Raw genomic sequence first — 22,565 nt, forward strand, 5'->3', positions numbered from 1 at the left:
TTCATCTCAGTGAGTCAGGAATGTTCTTGTGCCCAGACTAAAAAAGACAAATGTCATATTTGTGTTTACGTACATTCTTCTCTTAATAATAAAATAACTAACTTATTGGTGAAGGTCATAATTAAGAGCCACTGAGAAACTGATTTTGTCTGATTTTTTCTTGGTTTTGGTCTCCTTTCTTGCACTTGACTCAACAGTTGGGTGGTGATGGCAAGACATGCTAGACTCCAACAGAATCACAAAATGAACTAGGTTGGAAAAGACCTTTGAGATCATCAAGTCCAACCTATGACCTAACACCTCCTCATCAACTAAACCTTGGCACTGGGTGCCATGTCCAGTGTTTTTTTAAACATGCCCAGGGACTGTGACTGTGCCACCTCCCTGGGCAGCCCATTCCAATGCCCCATCACTCTTTCTGTGAAGAATTTTTTTCTGACATCTAACCTAAGCTTCCCCTGGTGCAGCCTAAGAAGGAATAATGGGAAGATCCAGACTGGAACAACAGCCTAATAAAACTGCCTTACCCTGGCTGACAAGCCAATGCTTTAACCAGGGCGATGATGCTATAATAATATCTGAGACTTAATTAATTTAGCCTGAAATCTGGGATTTACTTTATAAACAGCAAACCCTTTCAGGTTATAAAGTCACTTGGATTTCCAAATAAAAAGCTGAAGAAATAAGAAGAGCATTTGAGCAGAGCAGCAGAAGGTATTCACCATGCAGAGAGGGTCAGTCATTGTAGAGTAAACGACATGGGCAACGTTTGCTGCTGTCTTTATTTTTGTACAGATCTGTGTCCAAACTCACCCTGCTTAATCCTCAGTTCCAATGCAAAACTAAGAAATTCCATCTGCAACAGCAGCCTTCTAAAAATGCTCGTGTATCATATAACATCAGCATGGTTCTGACGTGGTGGCGCTCCAAAGGCCTCTTGTGAAGGCCTGTGTTTGCCAGAAAGGAAGTATAGTATTACATCAGTGATATAATAATGCAGCTGAGACCACTGACACCTCTCTAAAAAATGGTTGTGGACACTGACAATGTTTCTCTGTGGTTTCAGGCCATTGTTAAACAGGTTTCAGGCCTGTTGAAATATTTTAAGTGAGCGCTTGGAGTCAGGTCTTGAAGTCGAAAGATTGGAAAGATGATTTTGATTTCCAGCTTGTTCCTTACCCAGCAAAGATGGTTGGTGCACTTTGGAAACAGGAGATGAGAGTGGGTTGGGGTTTTTTTAATCCAGAAGTAGCTCTAGGTTATTGGTTAGGAACTGTAGTGATCAAGGGCTTAGCTGGAAGAATGCCTTTCTGTCTTGGAGTTGCTTTGTTTTTTCTCTCATGTGCCATAAAGCTGGAGTATTAAGGCGAGAAGTAACTCCCTCCTGCTGTCCTAGCATGTTGCTCTCTTCCCATATACATATATATATAGCATAAGTCTGAATTTTATTTCCTGACCACTCTCACCAGGGAAAGCCCAGCTTGCATTTGAAGTGGGGAAAGTGGGACAGGATCTGAAGTCATCTTCAATGGTAATTATGGTGGGAGCTGGGGAGAACAGGAGCCCTGGAGAGGAGCCAAAACACATAGCATAAAAACCATGGCTAGACGTCAGTCTTGCATTACCTTAAACTTGTAATTTTAAGCCTAATCTCAGCAGTTGTACCATAGCAAAGTGCTGGTATCACCACTTTCTCCCAAACTAGCCCTTCATCCTCTCTGCACTGGTGGAGGCAATTAAAATTTTGTGTCAGTCCACCAAATACATTTTTTATTTGCATCTTTTATTTGGCTGTTTGATACATCAGTTACTGCATGTTTCATGGAATACTTCTTCCTTTAGCAGGAGCGTTGAGATTGTATGCTTTCCTGATAAATTGTTGGCAGTTTTGGTGGTGGGACTACCCTTAACTTAGTATCATGTACATTTAACTGCACTATGTCAGAATTCTGGTCTTCCTTTGTGCTGCTGACTCTATGCACACAACATTACATGTCGCTTACTTCATAAGCAATATTGGGAACACTTCCATCACCAGCCCAATTCACAAATAAAATAGACAGAAGAAATTGTACAGAAACACCTCAAGTAGATTTGAGAATAAGACTGCGATCTGTAATTTAAAATAAAGGCAACCTTAAGTCACTTTGCTGTATTGCTTTCTGAAGGCATGTGCCAGATAACAATCTTGGCTATGCTATTTATATCCTGCAACTCCACAAATGACCAGACTTAGCTGTTGTGATACCTGTTCTCTCCTGTCTCAAAACTGGCTGCTACCTACTGCCAGAGTATGTATCTTGCCCCCACCTCAAAAAGTGCCCTTAAAAAGATAGTATACTTTTTATTTCACCACTTCTTCCTGCAAGTGGAAGAGTCTGGCAATTTTACATCTGAAGACTTCATGATTTAATCCCTAAGGTCATAAGTAAGGAATTTCTGAATACAGATGCTGAATAAAATAACATCACTCACATGCATTTACATGATTTTAGTGTTGAACCAGTGCAGATTCAATGCTCTATGTTTCCATAGAGCTACCCCAGACACTGGTTACCATGAGCTCACTCTGCACAGCTGATCAAATCCTGCTGAGTTTTGTGGTTTTAATATGGCAAAGTATGCAAATAAAATCCATACAGAGCCTATAAAAGGAGGAAAGAAATGTGTCCTCTACTCAGACTTTCAAGGCCAGAACATCAGCTGTCTATGATTTCATTTCTTCTCCTCTTGTTTTCTCTCAAGTTGTCTCTTTCTCACTCAGGACACAACAACTAAAATTAACTTGCTTGACTCACTCCTCAGTCTTCATCATCCTTTCTTTCCTGTGCTCCTTACATGACCTGCTAAACTGAATTTTAGATACATGTTGTCAGATTTAAGATTTGGTATCATTTGCCTCCACTGTCACTTTTTGTCCACTATTATCTCCCCCACTCACAACTGCTTTGCTGCTGAGATGGTCTTGGTGTTTGTTTCTGCAGCCTCCTTTTGTCTGGTTTCACACAGCTGCAGTTGCCCCTGTATAGAAGATACTTCTGTGGCATGGCTATTGTCATGCTTCCTAAAAGCCCAGTTATTTATGAGTTGTGCAAGAGCCAACCCGTCTTCACTTTTATGTATCTCCATACATGTAGTGTCCAGATTAGTGTTGCCCATGTCAGTGAGTAAAGCAGAAATACAATTCCTACCCTTAATAAAATGTCCTACTGTCTCCTGGGATGGCCGCTCGGACTGAAGCAGGGAACCTTTCCCAAATAACTTTGCAAGATTTCTCTCAGCTCCGTGATTGAAAAGGTAAGAAAGATTTTTGCATAGATGAGGTGCTTCCTGATACACTGGAATTTCTCAATTAAAGTCAAAATCTTCTTAAGTGTTCTGACTAGACACTTCCAAGTCTTGTCTTCACATACTCATGCTGCAGAAATACATTAATACAAGATGCTTACGTTCACTTCTTTTCCTGTTTTCAGTTTATATCCTCTCCTTATTTTCATCGTCTTCTCTGGTTGTAATAACCTATCTCCTGTCTTTGGGGGCGGGGGGTGGGGGAGTGTGGCAGAAATCACATGCTGGCTGGTTTTTTTGTTTCTGTTATGGCTTTCTTGCACTCAGAGCTGTCCTGGTTCTCAGCCAGGGCAGAGTTAATGTTTATGTAGTAGCTGTGAGGGCATGGAGCCTGGACCCATGTGGGCATGTGTAGGTTATTATTCTAGATCACCTCTTGTCACTGTCAGGGCAAAAATGAGGGATTCTTACTTCCCAGAAGGGGGGGTGCAGCTTGTGGTCAGAAGAAAAGCATGGGTGAGGAGGGTCTGTCTGCCATTTTGTGGATTGTCGCGGGGTCACACCAGGTCAGCTCAGGCTCAGTGAGCATTTTTTTGCATGTAAATCACCTTCTTTTTTGTATACTTTTGTTATTAATATCATTACTGTTACTGTTTGTTTTCTTATCTCATTGCTGTTTCCAGTAAATTTTTCTTATCTCAACCAATAAACTTTGATTTTTGTCTCCCACCAGAAGAGGGGTGGGAGGAGCAGTGTCTGGTTTGGGAGAGTCTTGGTTTGGGGGGGTCACTAAATTAGTTCCTAATCCATGACAAAAGCCTCTTAGACCATGTCCTGCACTGAACTTTGGAGCTGCTTGGGTGATAGTAACCCATTAGGTTGTTTCATTTTGTTCCACTCTAGTGAAAAAGTTTTTGTCTCATGTAAAGCAAATATTTGCAAAAGGGATGAGAAAAATGCAGCAAGTGATAAGCATTATTTAGTACTCATGACGGGTGTTGTTGTAACAGGGTATTTTTATACTTACATGAATTTTAATGTAATGATTTTTTGGAAGTTTTGGGGGGGATTGCAAAAGTTTGCCTGCCCCAAGGCTCCCTGAGGCAATGGGATAAGCTGTATGTGACTGTCAAGGTGTTGCTGGTGGGAAAGAGCTAACATCTCCAGGGATAGGAGATCAGAGCCTTCTGCATCCTTCTGCTTCCCAGCCAGTGTGCGGTTCTGTTCTCCCATATTTAACTCATGTACCATACTTGTTTACAAATATCAAGCTAGAAGGAGAAATTGTTTTGCTGTGATACGTGGTAATTAGAGAAAGCACCTTCAAATAAATGGTTAAAAAGCTGTTCAGTTGTATGGCATATTTCCCTAGATGTGTGCACTTTTCACTTGTCTCAGAAAAATGTGATTTCTACTCCTTGATTTTAAAAAAAAAGCCAAAGTAGAAGGTTACCAGATCTGAAAACTACATGTTTTATTCTTTTTTTTTTTCCTTTATGTGATTTTTTTTTTAGTTTTTATGTATTAGAAGTTTAGGATGGGGATCTGAGCTGCTCTGCCCAAGTAAAGCTGATGGTGGTTCAAGGCCTCCAGATCTTGCCGCATCTGTAACTTTCTAGCAACAGATTACTTTAAAAAAAAGGGGGAAAAAAGGGAAAATTTGGCACTGAAACACAAAATATGTGAACCTGTCACAGTAAGCAGTCTCAAAGGGCAAGCTGCTTTGCAGGAGCTAATTAACCTTAGGAAATAATTACACAAATATGCAAATGTTGTTTAGACAATTCCATGTGTTATCGACTCAGGTAGTCCATCATAACTGCAGACCTTGCAATGTCTAGGTGTTAGAATCTGGCATAATTGATAAGGCTTCAGTTACTGCACCACTTCAATCTGGTATTTAACAATTAATGACTGTGATATTACATTGGTAAATTTAACCTAATTTTTTGAATGCAACAGGATATAATATTGTATTCACGGTGTGCATACTGCTTATCTGTGTATACTTAATGGCTCCAGCCATTAAAATGTTATATACCTTTCTACTCCTAGGACTAGCAATACTGGAAAAAATGACAGACCAAAATCTGAGTTCACTCCCTCCACTTTTCTGCCCAATGGATGGCCCAGAAATAGCCTTGTTTGGGGCTACTTTGTATTAGATAAACATTGCACGATAGCCTTTTCACATAATATGGTTCTTAGTCTTTTTTTTTACTTTCATGTCTAATTATATATATATTGATCAAGAGGAACGGTTTTCAGAGGAATGAAGACCCAGAACTATGACTTCCACAACTCCAAAGAACCAGACTGCTTATTTTGACGTATAGTTACCTCTTACGGGTGACCAGCTTTCAGCAGCTGGAAATCTAAGTTCAAGTTTCCCAGCACCTTTTCCAGTCTGTTCCAGAAACAGGTATCATTCAACCTGAGGTGACTTTTGAGGTGCGTAGTGTGATTTCTCCAGGCAATCTCCAGTCACTTCTGTACACTTGTATAGGTAGTTAAGTAAAGTCTGACCAAGAGACCCCCTCTCTATCAAATAATTTAACAATGTTCTGTATAAGTGCATTCAATTTAGCTGCAGTGAAATTACAGAAAGCAACAGTTGCCTGAGACTGTCACCTTTCATACTGAAAATGCAGCATCCAGTCTCATAATTTAATCCAAGCCAGGCAATGGAGGTTGAACCTCACAGACTCAGTGCAATTTGAAATCCTAAGGTGCTCTGCTCCTGCAGCTGGATGTTTCGTGTACAGACTTGGTACCAAGTCTGACGTGGTTGTAATATGGGCTTGTTACAAAGGGAAAAATAAGCAGATGCTCTGAAGAAAGAGCTTTTCTTCTAAACATATAGGACTCCTACAAACTCCTTCTTGCACATAAGTGCTTTTCTTACCTTGTTTAGGGTTTAGCAGAAGGTGCAGCAACCCAGTTTATCCTGACATTTTATGGCTTTTTTTTTAACCGGTAATAAAGGAAACTGTACTTACAGTCTATATTTAACTCATTCTAGCTCATTTCTTTTTGCTTTTATAGAATCCTGTTGAGTCTTTGTACTGGACTGTGAAGCTGTGCAGTTATTAATTTGGTTTACTAGACCACTGGTTATGCTTTGATTGGTGAAAGCTTTTTTGGGCTGAGTTCAGAAGCTTTTTGCTGATGTCTTTAGTCTTGTGGAATTGAAAACTGTGTGCTTTTATCAGCAGGGTGTAGAATAATAAATACAGAGTAACCTGAAAATGCTATATTAAGCAGAAACAACGTCCTCTTTTTTTCAGAATGTTAAAACAGCATTGGGTACCTAGATAAAAATTGCTGGTAAGGGTATCAGTGGTAACATCATTATTGAAAAACAAGTACATCCTGTGTATCTAACGAAGATATATCTTTTATAAATTAGTAATTTTAAAACTTTCCCAGTGTTTTAATATGCTTTTTCCATACGTATTCTAGAGTATATCACTTTTACATAGGAGACTCCTGTTCAAGTTGTTCTTCAGCTTTATCTCAATAACTGGTCTGTCAATCATATTTTCTTTATGTAATTTCTTTTTAAAAACTTCCCTCGTTCCTCACAAAGGAAGGAATCTTTACCTATCTATACAATAAAATTTCAAAACAGCAACAAACAGTTTTGGAGTAAGTCCTTTCTCACATTGATGTGGTTTACAATAGGTGATACATAATTAGTTAAAACTGCTTTCTGTCATAGTCAATGAAGAGCAGAATCTGTCTAGGAATAAGAGGAATTCAGGTTTTTCTGGCTTTTAATCACTGCTGCCATAGTGGAAAAGCGTAAAAGCACATCATTATTCTAAAAACTTTGAGTCAGAATCCATAAAAGATTTGCAGCCATCTCACTCTTATGTAGGAAACAGGGCATGAAAAGAGAAATAAAAGCCAAAATCCACCAGATTATCTAGTTGTGTCTCTTCCCACTGATTTTAGACACTTATAAGAGCTTAAATCCTCAAAACTGAGTTACAGAACAGAATTGAGATCTGGATCACTTCAATATTCTTGATAAATTTCAGTAATTCACACTGTGTAATTAGATGCCAGTGGCTTTTACTGGTTTGTGCTTCCTTTTTCATAAGGAAATGAGGCATTTGTTGTCTATCTCTGAGTCAAGTCAGGATATTAAGTTGGTGGAGCAGAGCAAAGGGAAAAGGGATGCAAATTTTAGGAAATTACATGACCTTGACTGATCAGCTCTTTCTGGCATTGAAGAGCCTGGAATGAGCCGGCATTGTTGTCCTGGGTGTGTGAAATACTGATGGAGCAGGGTACCTAGCAGAGCATCTTATTCTTGTCACCTGAGACTAGGCCAAATTTGTAGGTGTGACCTCAACAACCCGAGAAATAATGCAAATACAGAGGGGTATGGTGCTTGCCAAGAGTCTCTAAGATAGGAGTACACAACTGCGAGTTTTGATCACAGTACACTAAAATCAGTGTGTGTCACTCTAGTGCCTTCTGTGACTCTTACATTGGCTGGCTTTGACAAAGTCTTGTTCAATAATAAGAAAAGGTGGTCCCCTAGTTACCAAAAATTCCAAAGTAATGGCTGCCACCGGTCAAGAGGTGTTTTATTTGCACTGTGTCTCATAATCTGCAGTCACAAAAAGTAACATTTAAAAGAGTAGCTGTAAATGCCATTACTTTAATCTTAATTCAGGTTTTCAGTGGCTCATAATATGGGAAAAAAAAAAGGTAAAAACTGAAATTATAGGTCTTTACCAATCTACATTATTCTATGATTATGTATTTATATTGTTCCTACCTGTTTTTATTTGTTTTATCAGTCTAAGGCATAAGCACTTTAAACAAGCCATCATTGAACAAACATTTGACAAAGAGTTGTAAAAAGAATGAAAATCCGAGCTGTAGCTTATCGTTCTTATGAATGCCTTTGTTTAGCAGAATTGTCATCATGGTATTTACAAAAAATTTTGCCGATACATAGTTTTTGTTATATTTATTAAAGTAAACTGAAAAAGCAACAGTTTTGCTGCCTTTAAATTGCAATCTTGAATTTTCTTTATTTAGACAAAAGAATCTGTTCTTTTTTTTATTCTAGTGTGTATTCATTTGATCTTTAACAAGCATTCTAACATATAGGAACACATTGCTTTTAGACAGACGTGCCATTTTTTAAAAGATAATTGTCACAAACAATTTCTTTCTGCAGGATAATGGCTCTCCTGAAGAACATGCTATTTATGTTTGGGACCATTTTATTTCCCAGTCAGCTGCAGAGAACGTGTTTTTTGTTGCTCACAGTTATGGTGGACTTGCCTTTGTAGAGTTGGTAAGTGTGAATTCTCCATTGCCTTCTTTCCTGAAGACTGTCACAGATTTTCAACATTCTTTGTGGTCACCTTCTTGAAAGTAGCCAGGTAGAAACAACTGAACCAGTGGTCATGTTGGTCAGGATTTCTTTGCAACCAGAAGGTCACTGTGTCTTTTCTCATTTTGAGATAGACAATAAGGTCCCAAGTGTGCATGGACCTGAAAGACTGGTGGGGAAACAGAGCACACTGGACCCTTCTTGTGCGGACTATGTACTGAAAGGCACCAGTTTCTGCTAAGGGGCAGAAAGACCAGAGGACATAGGAGACTGAGGACATATAAGAACAGTTTTAAAGCAAAGTCACAATAACAAATGCAGCTTTTTGTATATAGATTGGACCTGAACATGTGGGGAAGTTTGGCAATTGTATTCAGTTTTTGCAGTTTTTCTACAAAGGTCTGCAGAACTTGCTGAAAAGACTTCTGTCTTCCCATTTATTAGGCTCTGCAGTGATATAAGGTGAGGAAAAACTTTGCACAGTGTAAAACTGCTCTACATCTGGTGCCAAGACTGCTGAACATTGTTTGTCAGTTTTTCACTCTTTTCTCTAAAGGCAGATCTCTTGACCCCAGCTGGTATACCAGGTTGCCTGTTAAACTTGTATACCATTCTGTCAGTGTAGCTACAGTCTCCTCGTGTGATTTTAAGACACTAGTGTAATCAGGATGTGTTTTATTGAAGAAAAGTGAGAGTCCTGTTTATGGCGGAAAAGTAAATTGCAGAGCATTACAGCTGGTTTTATAGACACAGGAAACAGCAGACATATGTGTACATCTTTTGTCTACAGCACGTTAGTTTAATCTAACTGAAAGTTGATTACAGTATGTCTAACCTGAACATAAGATGAATGCCTTAGTTGAGAAAAAGCATGCCATGAGTGTGTTGGTTAAGCATGCATGAGTGTCTTGGTTTTAATCTTATGCTGCTCCAAGTAGCAATAGCAATCCAGACCATGACTACTTGTATTATTTTAAAAACTTAAGATTTTCCTTAACCCCTTTTTTGTTGTTGTTGAAATTAATGCAGTTTTCATTTTCTCTCTGGTCCTGGAAGAGTATGTGTAAAATATGCATGACATGTACAGATTTGAGACTTGAGAAAGTTCGTTTTCCTGATCTGAAGATCATTTGGGAATTGATCATTTTTCACAGGTATTTTATTACCTGGTCAATAAATACTAAATTTTTAAGAGACCTTGAAGGTGAATAACTCCTTCTGTAACCACATCTTTGGGAAAAAATATGTTGTGTGCATGTGCCTGTTGCTCTTGAGATGCCATGAAGGTTAGGGAGCAGTTGTTCTGTCTTGGCTTTCCTGAGTTGTGATTTTCAGCTGCTCTGTGTTTCAGCCTAGGTTATTCTGGTGTAACTTGTGGGTCCAAAGTAAAATTTTGGCAGAATTTCTGTAGGTTTTGTAAAGCCACATTGTTTGGGCCACCAGATGCCCAGAAATACATACCCTTAGCAGAGGGCAGGAAAAAGAACCAACTGGAGACCTTTCTCAGTGTTCCCTAAACAGGCTTGGAGGAGGCTTGGAGAGTTTTTCCATCACATTTCAGTCAATGGCTTGAGGTGGCCTGGGTAACAGATGACCAAGGTGTCATTACCATTTTGCCGGTTTCTCTTGTCACACTGGTGGATATTTCTTCACTTTTGTTCTACTTTAATATGAAGCACACTGATGTTTCAGAACAAGACTTGACTTCTGACCTTGGGGTTTCCAGGGTCAGGGTGCTAAGGGCCTGTGAAATTATCACAAGCTGAGCGAAAGTTTTTATCAATCGCAGGAAGCAACCAGTAAGTAAGAAGTTAAAAAGGACCTTTGTCAGAAAGACAAGATGGTCTCAGTAAGGGTCAGCTTCTGTAGTCTGCTGTCTCTGCAGGACATGCATGCCTGAGAGGAAGAATATAATACATATCCATTGACACATCACATACCTGTCATGCAAAACTAGACCTGGAATGTATTTTTAATGTAACCCAATGTTTTTCTAAAAAATCAAAGGATATGAGCACTTGGTTTAGGCAGAGGTAGTTTGATATTTGAGTTCTACTGAAAGCAGTTTGATTAAATAATTTGTACACTGAAGGACATACGATTGAAATAAACCCTGAACTATTTTATTGCAGTATTAATTTCTAAGATTTTATTTTGTTATCATCTCCTTTCTCTTAAACTTTATATCCATACGGCACTTAGTAATTGCAGTGAGCTCCAAAAAGAAATGCAGCAGCTGATGGGCAATTACTGTCTTATGACAAATACATTTTCGATCACTTCACTTTCTTCTCTGATTCATGTGGGGGTGATGATGAGGTTGATAGAGCAGCTACACCATATAGCAACTGTACCACCTCTACACTTCCTTTGCAAGTTTTTGGGCTAACTGATTCATGAAATTGTAGGTTACAGTCGTTATGGAGACCTGTTGCCCAGCTGCTCCTTCTGCATCCTTGCCTCTTACGGGAGAGCAGTGTGAAACATATGGCTTTAATTTGGAGTGAAGGTTTCTGCCTGAGCCCTCTGAATTTTATTTTGCCAACAGGAAAAGAAAAAACAAGCAAAAAATATCCAAAAATACTTGTTTTCAATTGATATCTTTTTAGTCAACTTTCCATGTTCAGTGCAGCGAGGTCTGTCATGATGGCTTGCAGTCGTCTCAGCCATGGCTTGCCACTTCATCAAAGTGCAAGGCTCTTGGTGAAAACAGGATGTTCCGGCATTAAACTGAAAAACCCAGCGAAAGCTGTCTTGTTCATGGACGTTCATAGAGTCATGTGGGAGGAGCTGCTGCTCTCCCAGGAAAAGGCAGAGAAAACATTCAGCCTTGCACAGGCAGTACCCATCCAGGTGCTCCTTTGTTTGAAGGTGCTGAGGGAGGTAGCACAGGAAAGGCAGTCCTGCTCTGCCTTATCCCTTGATTGGCATGCACTTTGTTGGGAAACTCAAAGTGAAAAGAGAGCAAGTAGGACCATCACATATGAAATTGGTATAAAAGGAGGATCATTTTTATTTACAAAACTTTGGTGGCCAAAGCTTGGTCTTCATTCCAAATTTCTTCTCACCATAAAAATGAGGCTGTGTTTTGGAAGTCCTTCATTAAACAAACAAGTAAAGCTTGGCTGCAATTTTAAAATATGTGCCACATCAAATAAAAATTGTATTGATCTTTGCAGCTTTTTGATCTACATTTTCTTGTGTCTGTGATTGCAAGATATTAAGAAAAATAGGGTGAGTCTGCAATATCATCCCTAAATACAAAGAAACTGTTACCCAGTTACTGCAACATAGGTACACATTTTCTGTACCTTGTTGTGTCATAGATTACTAGGGGAATAATTGAAAGTGATTAAAATGTGGGGGAAATAAAGTTTCACCAACAAATGTATTAAGTTTTATTGTTGTTCTGTTGTTTGTAGGTTGAATTACAAATGGTAAATCATAAGCCGTATGTTAGAATGCATCTTAATATTTAGTAATTAAAACTTGGTGTAATTGTGGTTTGAAATTAAACATGCATGTGATAATATCTACACGTAAATTACTTTTTGAATGCACAGCACTAAAAACAATTGTTAGGTCATTGTGTTTTGCTAATTGCTAATTACTGATATTGAAAAACTCAAGCCATGATTCATGAACACAGCTCAGCTTCTTAATTCTGTTATCCCTTGCACAGTGTAGTCAAGGATTTATTTTCAGAAGCAGTTTGCTTTACTTGGTGGTAAATTGTGGAACTTTCCCCACTCGGATCTTATAATAATTTTAAGAAATTTAACAGAAAGTGAGAATTTCAAGTTGACGGAGTCAATTTTATATTTAGTTTACAGAAAATAAGAAGTTTCTGGTACAACGCCTCCTTTGAGTTTTTCTGCCAAATTTCGTGGGTTTACAATTATTTTGCCTTAAAAAGAATGTTTTTCCTTGTCATTGCCTGCATGAAAGACCCACACAGGAGAATCTTTGTGGAAGATTTCTGTTGTTTGTTTCCTGTATTTCTGAGACCCTAGGCTTTGCATTTTCAATTGTTTCCTCATAATCTTATAACTAGAGGTGTAGCTTTTTTGTTTTAATTTTAGTTAAATGATATCTTTTAAAAAAATACCAAGTATCATGGGAATCATGACAAAATTGTGAGAATCATTAATGGTACCTCCATTGCTGTAAAACTGCAAGGTACACAGGGGAATGTAATAACTAGGAGAAGGAGGGTAGGTTCATTGTCTTTAGCAGGTGAAAAACTATTCATTAGGGTCTTTTGGCTAAAATATTGAGTGTATATATTGATAATTTGCACAAAGGTGTGGGTAAAAGGAGGGGGGGAGGAGGGCATCATTTTAGCGAGCTTTGTTAAAATGCAAACCCTTAAAACACACTGTTCAAATTATGGCATCCACTGTAGAGTCCTAATTCCATCAAATCTGCCAATTTTGGCAATTTTAAATAATTTTAGGTCCGTCATTTTGAGATACTCTCTGCAATATGCTGCCACTTCATTTTGATGTATTGTGCTGAGTATGGCAAGGACCTGGCCCTGGCTGGCACTGATAGGTGCCATAATAATGATGATAGACAGGCACCTGCTGAGCTACCTGTGAGTCTCTGAGGCTGAATCAGTATTCTGGCACAGGCAAAATGCAATTTAAGAAACTTAATGACTAGGCTTTGAACCTGTCATTAGTTTCTCATTAATTTAATTTCCTGAAGTCTCAGACTGAATGGTTTGTTATATTTGGCTTTTTATATATACTTATATAAATATATCTACTTATTTTTTAATTCAGTTTGCCTGGAAAAATTGATGAGTGGGTACTGTGGACATACAACTCTTAATTCCCCTGGCTGACATATTAAATTGAAATACATCTACTGATGCGTGGTAGAGATAACATAAGATCTGCGATGGCTGTAGGAAGCATGGGAGAGAGCTGGAATTAGACAGCTGAGAAGAAAAACACCCAAGTGACCAGAGTCTGTATTGTGAAGACAAAAGCAAAATACCACTATGCTTTAAAGCTTTGTGAGCATTTAACTGGGAAAAAAAAAGGACAGGAAAAAAGAAAAAAAAAGACACTTTAGGTGTTGAATGTCAGTTGGGAGAGCAGTGTGGGATGCTGTCTTGAAGGTTTATGGGGGCCTGGCTTATATGTCCAGTCTTTGTACAAGTCACCTCACCCAACTCCACCTGGTTTAGGTCTCATTTTTTTTTGTGTTAGACACTTAGAATAAGTGAGTCAGGTCAGACTTAGTGCATACACTCAGAAAAACAAGCCTGAAAGTAAAAATGAAATCTTAATTCTGTTTGGTTATTTATTTCAGCTATTCATTGTTGTCCTTCTTGGAAAAACGCTCATTCATCTGCAAAAGATCAAATGAGAAATAAGGGTGGACAAGAGAAGCTAATGGAGGAGGCAGTGATAGATTGTATAAAAAAGGGTTAGACAGGAATACGGTCTCTAGCCTTGATGCAGATTTTTTTAGTATTCTTGTTATGGACGTGGGCACACAAATGAAGTATGTGCTCCTGAAATTGGGTCCTGGCATTAAGTGATGAAGTCACCACTGGTATTCAGAAGTAGAATTTCTGCAGTAATAGAAATTAAAGGAAATAATACAAACTTCAGGACAGTTAGGCATTGGCTGGCCAGTCATCTGCATTTGTGCACAAAGAGCAATCTCATCAACAGAGAACAGCAGAGCTGGAGAAGTCCTCAGATGACTTCATGGCCAGTGGCTGTAAGTGAATGACCAGCTAACGTAACAAAAGAGTCAAATGTGATAGTGCGATTAGTTTGCTCTTTCTGTCCCAGGAAGGGAAGTATTAATGCTGTCCAGCATGCTGCTGTGATTCATCTGAGGTAATTTGAGACATTTGGGAGGATTAAGTCAGTCTGGAAGAGATATGGGGAAGAGGTGTTGGTACACTCAAATAATTGGAAAGCGTATTTTGCCAGAAACAATGACAGATCCTCAGACCTGCTGTGACATGGTGCCGGCATGGACAGGTCCTACCTATCACAAGCACCAAAATCAATATAGCCATAGAGACAATACACACATCCTTTGGACTTATCAGCCATAAAAAGAGCTGTGTAAATTGCTAGTGCTCTTACATTAACTTCGGTAGCTATATCTAGAAAGAGAAGGTTCAGCATCTGCTTTGTATTTGCTGCCGAAACAGAGTTTAAAAGCGTGGCTTGTTCAGCCTGGTAAAGGAAAGCTTAGAGGGATTGGTAGCACTCAGCAAATACATCAAGAGAATAAACAGCAAGGACGGAGAGCCATATAAGCCAAAGAACAATGCTGGCACAGGAACAAATGGATTAAAACTGGTCATGAATAAATTTAGGATGGAATTAGGTTTCTCACCATTGGATTAGAAAGTCCTTCTTGGGAAAAGGACTGGGGTAAAGCTGCTGCCAAGCATGACCCACACATGGCAAGAGTTATGTGAGTAATTGGCTGAGACTGTCTGTCCTTGGTGTGACCCACGAGTCTGTGTTCCTGTGAAAACCACCATATGCAGGTGCATAATTTCAGCCATGAACAATTGGACCCCTTTTTGGATTAATTTTTCTGGAGTCAATGCTTCTCTTACTCAAGGCTCACTCCACTGGAATAGCTGAGTTTTAACCAAAAACAGGTCAAACCTCTTAACACCAGTGCTTGCAAACAACTTTTTTCCTTCCTCCTTACTTAGAATCATAGACTCAAAGAATATGCTGTAATGGAAGGGACACATCAGGATCATCAAGTCCAATTCCTGGCCCTGCTCAGAACACCCCAAGAACCACAACATGTCCCTGAGAGTGTTATCCCAATGCTTCTTGAACTCTATTAGGCTTGGTACTGTGACCATTTCCCCAGGAGCCTGTTCCAGTGCCCAACCACTCTCTGTGTGAAGAACCTTTTCCTGACACCCAAACAAAACCTCTCTTGACTCAGCTTTCTGCCATTCCCTCAGATGCTGTAGGTGGTCACAAGAGCAAAGAGGTTCCTCCTCTTCCCCTCCTGAAGATGTTGAAGACCACAATGAGGCCTCCCCCCAGTCTCCTCTTCCCCAGGCTGAACAGACCAAGTCACCTCAGCCACTCCTCATACAGCTTCACCTCAAGGCCCTTTACCATCATCATTACCCTCCTTGGGACGCTCTCTAATAGCTTTTTATCTTTCTTATATTGTGGCACCCAAAACTGCCCCCAGCACTCAAGGTGAGGTTGCCCCAGTGCAGAGCACAGTGGGACAATCCCCTCCCTTGCTCGGCTGGTGATGCTGTCCCTGATGCCCTCCAGGACACGCTTGGCCCTCCTGGCTGCCGGGGCACTGCTGGCTCATGTTCAACTTGCCATCAAGCAGGACCCCCAGCTCCCTTTCCACAGCACTGCTCTCCAACCTCTTTGTCCCATTGACCTTGAATAACAGAGGAGTTTGGGAGTAGACTTGTTTTTGGAAACAGTGGACTCTTTTTTGCTAATGCTTTTTGAAATGCACAAGTTTCAGCTTGAGGTAGAGAGCAACAGGTATAGCAGATCCTGTGGTGAGGGTTTGTGACTGTAAGGAAATTAAATGATGGAATGACCAAAAAATACTGAAGTATACATGTCACTACTGTACTGGGAACAGCTTCTTGATCACATTTGGCTTTTACTGATACGTAAGGACTCTGTGTGTGTGTGTACACATATATGTATTTGTATGCATACATTGCCCATTTTAATACAGAGCAGAGAAACATTTTAGGCCACTCAGCCTAAATAAACACTCTGACAGGCATACACTGGCATAATTAGTTCACTTCCTAGCATTTATTTTTATTACCCATTTGCATTGTGGTAGCAATCACATAGCATTGCCTTGTCCTAAAGAGCTTGCAATCTGGAAGAATGCTCTAATGGGAAGAGACAGAGGAATGATGAACGATTGCAACACAGTTCATAGCATCATAACTGCATGTCCTTTTTAATTTTTTGGTGGTTTAGTGTAAATGCCATGTAGGCATCACCTTCCTCAGTTCATCTGCAGCCCTGTTAGCCTTGCTGCTGGATGATAGTAGAGGATGGCAGCAGTGAAAGCCTGAGCATTGGCCACTTCCAGAACAGACTCGTGTTTTGAATATTCATCCCTCCTCGTTACCTTGCTCTCGGTAACGTGCTCAGCCTCATTACATTTTGTTTCCTCTTAATCATTTGTTAATATGGTATCTCATGCTTCATTCAGCTCAGACCATGGTCTGAGGCTAGCTGTGCATATGCCCCTTCCCCACTTCTTTCCAAAAGGAGAAGGACAGTGTTTCCTGGAATTCTATACTGAGTAGTAATTGTTGGCACCACCCATCATTACTTTTCATCTCCTTTTACTGTTCATATTAATTTTCTGGTTCGACACCAAAGTTGGCGTGCTAGTTATGAAATAAGCAAAGAACTGGATATGAGTAAAAGTTAGGGTTACTCGGAAATCCAGTTACTTGGAAATACGTGTTTGTAGCCTATGGGATTTGATGGTCAAAGGCGCAACACTTTCTGCCTTTCTTTGGAGAAATTTTTCTAGAGTTGCATCACCTCACTAGTTTTATATTTTTATAACCTCTTTGCATTGTTTTAAAATCCATGCATTACATAGTGAACATACAGATTTCTGCCTGAAGAGTTTTGTGATCTTTGGCATTTGTTCTCATACTTTCATCCACTTGTTCTTTTGTAGCTCAGCTTATATAACTAGGTCTTTTAAACTTTTATTTCTTATGCCTATCTGAATTCAGTTCTATTTGTCAACATTTCTTTGGAAGTATGCTAAGAATTGAACTCAGTATTTTAAGTGCAGTTAACATAATTATCTCAGGATGAATTTCATTATCCTTGTTCTGATGTGCAGCATTTTGGTCAATGCAACCAGAGTAGTACTAGATTTTTTTTTTTCTAAAGTTTCTTTGAATTTGGTACCTGCTAATGTTCATGTATCCCTCAAAGTGTTTCAGTGCTCTCAATTTTCCTTTCCCCAGTGGTACTGAATGTAGTAAATGTGAATGTAGTAGATTGTTTCCTCCCAACACCCCCCCAAACCATATTATTTCACAGTCTTCCTAATTAAATCTAGCTGTGTTGTGGCCCTTGTTGTGCAGGATGACAAACTGGATTGTCATAACAATCCCTTTTGTGCTACAGGTCTGTGAATCTTGGAAGCTTGTTTTATATTTCTTTCATGCCTTACTTCTCTTGGCAGTTTCTCCCACTTTAATGTCATCTGCAAATTTAATTAATTCCAGGTAATTAATGAAGATGTTAAATAAAACCATATTTGGCATCTATCCCTATATCTGGCTAGAAATTTCCTTCTGACTCAGTAAATTCCTTTGTACTATTTTCCTTTCCTGCATTGTTTCAACTGTTTTAAATTCTGCAAGACAGTATAATTTATCAGTCCATTTATTTTTCATTTCAAATTCCAGCTTTGAAAGAAAAAAAAAAGCCAAAGCACAGGACCATATCCAAAGAACGTATCACTTGTTCTTTCAGCTGTTTGCAGATAAACATCATCCCTTGAGCATCTCAGAGCTGATGGGCAACATCTCTGTGCAACCATCTCCTTAAAATGTGTAGAGCACACTGTTGGTTGTGATAGTTAATTTCAGAACGCAGAACAACTGCTTTTCCTGAATTTCTTGCCTGGCTATTTATTCCCTCACTGGTTGCAGAAACTTCCTCGAAGTTAAAAGTTCCATAGAGGTGTTCGCTGTCTGAACCATCTCACACTTATCAGAGCTCTTCAAGACATTGAGGAAAGTCATCAACGGTAGCAAGAGACGTCTTTTGTCCCAAACTTCTTAAGTACCTGACAATGCACGGTTTTGCCTTATCACCATTCTATTGATGTAAACTAATTCAGTCCATCTCTTTTTTGGCTCTCTGAGGTGAACTCCTGAGATGCTGGTACATATGCTGTCCTGCTGTGTCAATAAAAAGTCGCATCTCCTATTCTCCCTGACAGACTTCCTAGCTTTTCACCCGAACCAGGTTGATGATCTTCAGACTTTGCCTTCTTAATCTTCTATGAATGTGCATATTGCTTTTTTTTTAATGTTATCCACCTGTTTCTGGTTCTTACCAGAAGGTGCCTCTTTTTGCTGTGTTGCATGAGGACAGGAAAATGAAATTTCTAGGACATCAATTTATGTGGATGTGGTCATTGCATCTGGCTATGCATTAATATGGCTGTAGAGTCAAACGATTGAGTATGTTGTTGTGGGATTCTTTTCCCAGCAGGTATGGTATGAAAAAAACTGGCATTTTGTTAAACTTTGTGTATTGTTTTCTCTCTAGATTGGTTTGGAGAACAGCACAATACTAAAGATTTTACAAGATACGACATTGTCACAGTCTAAAGGTTTACAGTTCTCTTTGAATGTATATAGGAACACTTATGAAGTGTAGGAGTTATATACTTGCTTATACAATGATAGATGTGGGAATTTCACATGTAGTATGCACTTAGAAGTTTTGTGGTGAATTTAGATTATTCCATCTAAAATATTAAGCTGTTCTAAATTCTGGCATTTATTTTCATTTAATGGAATAAAACATTTTAAAAAGGAAGTTGTCTCACCATAATTTCATACTTTTTCCCATTTGTATGACCTTACGCTGATAAAGACTACACAAGGATATTATGTTCATGTTAATTTAACTGATAATTATGGTGAAAAGTACATGTATGGCTTTTGCATGGAACAGTAGAGATTTTATAAAACTTTAAGACCCAGTTTAGAGGATCAATCAGAGGAACTACAAGTTAATATATATTAGGCATTGCAAATCAAGGTGGAGTAAAAGGAATGCAGACATACTGTGGTGAAGGGACCTCTCAAAATGTGGTACCATAAGAAGCAGCTGGAATTTGCATTTTATCCTAGAACTTTCTTTAATCTAGTCAAGATGTGTTAGATAGCTGTTTCAGTATATTAGTGAAGTACTTTAATATTAATAATAACATGACTACCATTGTTTAAATGTTGAAATAATCCTGTTTAAGGGCTTTGATTGAATGTGATAGGAAATAAAAATATGAGTAGATTTTGCACATATATTAATTGAGAAAACTGTGCTTTTAGTGCTGCGGAATTGAACTGAGATTTTAATGCAATGTGTCAAAGTGCAGGAGTAAAATTGCCTCATAAACGCCTGAAAAATAAATAGTTTAATTAGTTATTTTTCTCTTTTCCTTTTTCAAGGCAAATTAAGTCTAATAATGAATCTCCTGCAGTATTAGGATAGAAAGGGCATGAGGTTTTTACCTTGATTAAGCCGAGGCATTTTATCAGCTTGTCAGTATCTGTATTCTATTTTGTCACAGAGTGGCTTGAGACATCTGACATCTGAGTATTATATCTTAAAAAAATTCAAAACAAAATAACCCTAGCCATTCTCCTCTCAGTCCCTACCCCTGTGGGCACGTAACTGCCAGCGGTTTACAAGGTGTTAAAGTACAATGATTATATTATCTCATCCTTTAAAAAAGAAGTGCATTGTTAATTTAACCCTCAGTAATCTTATTTCACCTCACCACCATTGCAGTCTACAGCTGGCAGATTTTTTTTCTTAAACCAGCTGTTGAAAATAACCTAGTATAAAGAGTTCACGGCTGAACGTGAGGGATTCATCATTATATATTTACTGTCTGAGGCTGATATAGCTGTAAGGTTTTTCAGATGCCATTGATCTATTGCGCATGTTTCCTCCCTGGGTTGCAGGACGTGCTTCTATTTGCATAAGGCCCTGGGCAAGGTTCTTTCTCGCATTGATTGGCCTGTCCAAGGGAGCCTGATGTGCTCCTGCATTGATCACCCTGTCTTTTCTTGGAAGGCAGTGTTACGCAGAGTTCATCTCAAACATTCTAGGGAAAACTCTACGGCAGATGTCGCAGTTTTATTCAGATGTTCCTTTCCTTTTTTTTCCTTTTCCAGGATAACTTGCTTTGGTTTTGTTTTTTACTTGCTTTGGAAGTGTTTCTTCAGTTATAGCACAGCGTAGACCAGAGTGTACTGAAAAGCTATATTACATTTACACCAATTATTCCATGCTGTGTTTTTTTTTCCTTTAAAATAATGCCTACAGCTTCCAGCAAAAATCAAAACTACTCTGCCTTCAAAGAGTTCACAGTTATAATGGGAGAATTAATCTAAGAATATGTGTGCCGGTGTTTTAGCTTTGATTAATATTGTCAGTTTGTAACTTGTATGATTTGTACTAAATTTTCTTCAGTGTTAGAAAAATAGTTCTAAAATGGCACCTTCAGCATAAAACTGTGTTTAGATTTTGGTTTTCTAGGGGCATACTCCAAAATGGATCATGCAGGTAAATTGCTGAGCAGACCAGTGACTGATCGGCTCGGTGTTGATCAGAGAGGACAGATACTTCCCTAGTGTGTCCTTGGGTTACCGACATGGTGTGTTGGGGGCTGTTTTTCCAAACCCAGCTTAAACAGCTGAGTTCTTGCCTTTCCCTGGTAGGGGATGGACCTTTTTTTCAATGTCTGCCACAATAATAACCCGTAATCAGGAGCTATGAAATCCACCACTGCAATTTCTGAAAGCCACATATTTGCCTACATGCCTAGTTTTAGGCAGAGTGCCTGTTACTATTGTCCACCAAACTCCTTTCTCTTGTCAGAATATGATTTTACATGTATATGTTCCTGTAGGTAAGGTGAAATGTGGTTATACCCAAAGGGTGGCTCATATCTAATGAATAAGCTGACATACGAACTTTACCAAGCCCGTGATAGTACTGCATGTTGGTGAAAAATAAAATACTATGAAAGAGTTCCTCTCCTATAGAAGACCAGAACAAAGAGCATCACACAGATGTTCCTTGATTACTTTTAGGAAAATCTCGTATGGATATTTTTGTGGATGTTGTAGAATTTTCTTTGAAAGAAATAAGTATTCAGAGATCCACAGCTGAGGTCATGTTAACGCAGTAACATAACTCTGCAGGCTTTTTTTTTTTTAATCACTTGAATAATAGTTTCATGTCTTTCACTGAAGCAATAATGTTTCACATTGCATTGTGATACTCTGGCCTAGGGAACATATTCCTTTGGTCATTTGGTAAAACAAAACTCAGATAAGTATAATTCAGGTAGCAAATATGAAATTTCATCTTCATTATCATGCAAATGTGGTGAGAATGTAACATTTCCCAAGATGTCATTTGACTATTAGGATCTTTAGAAAATGGTCTCTCAAAGCCACAAAGCTAATATTCCAGAAGAAAGCTATATAATACCTAAAAATTGTCTATCCTTATTCTATATAAATAATAAATGTAGTAGGACAGGCCATTATTAAAATCACAAAAGAATGTATTGACCTATTGGAACAAGGATCTTTTTTGATTTTTGCATCAATGATGAGTTTTGAGCTTTGCATAGCATAGAGGATGAACATGCAAATACAGATTTCAAAAAACTGCAGGGAAAAAAGAAATAGGGTCATAACTGGAAATCTGATCTAATTTTTTTCAGTACATAAATTATATCTGTGGGTATTTATGCTGATATATATTTTGTAATACATGATAACGTATATAATGATATCTTATGCAAGTGTTACATATTTTGTGTGTCTGCAGTGTGCACATATTTTGCATCTGCAACACTTTTCATTTTTCTTAAGCTCTCTTTTGCTGATACTTGAGTTAATGAAGGTAGAAGATGGGCATGGGCTAAATATGGACTAATCTCTTAAATGGGGAGTGGAACTTGCTTTTAATTCTAAAATAAAAGAAGAGAGCCTGAGTGTCTCATAGCAGCCCATTATCTGTGTTACTCAGTTGAAGAAAAACACTTGTTTTATATGTGTGAACTGTGCAGGGCATCAAGACCCAAAAAATTTCTGGTAGCAAAAGAGATCTTTTACAAG

General features: G+C 38.6%; 1 protein-coding gene across 10 annotated transcripts in view; it reads left to right on the top strand.

The window, feature by feature from the left end:
* ARB2A (ARB2 cotranscriptional regulator A) overlaps nucleotides 1–22,565 on the top strand; it is a 262,147-nt gene that overhangs the window by 145,078 nt on the left and 94,504 nt on the right. For all 10 annotated transcript variants that reach the window (XM_069002274.1, XM_069002273.1, XM_069002270.1 and 7 more), the window contains one exon: nucleotides 8,489–8,608. In XM_069002274.1, coding sequence (XP_068858375.1) covers nucleotides 8,489–8,608 — 120 coding nt within the window. The remainder of the gene's footprint in view (nucleotides 1–8,488; nucleotides 8,609–22,565) is intronic.

The sequence above is a fragment of the Aphelocoma coerulescens genome (genome assembly GCF_041296385.1).
Source record: "Aphelocoma coerulescens isolate FSJ_1873_10779 chromosome Z unlocalized genomic scaffold, UR_Acoe_1.0 ChrZ, whole genome shotgun sequence".
Taxonomy (NCBI): Eukaryota; Metazoa; Chordata; class Aves; order Passeriformes; family Corvidae; genus Aphelocoma; species Aphelocoma coerulescens.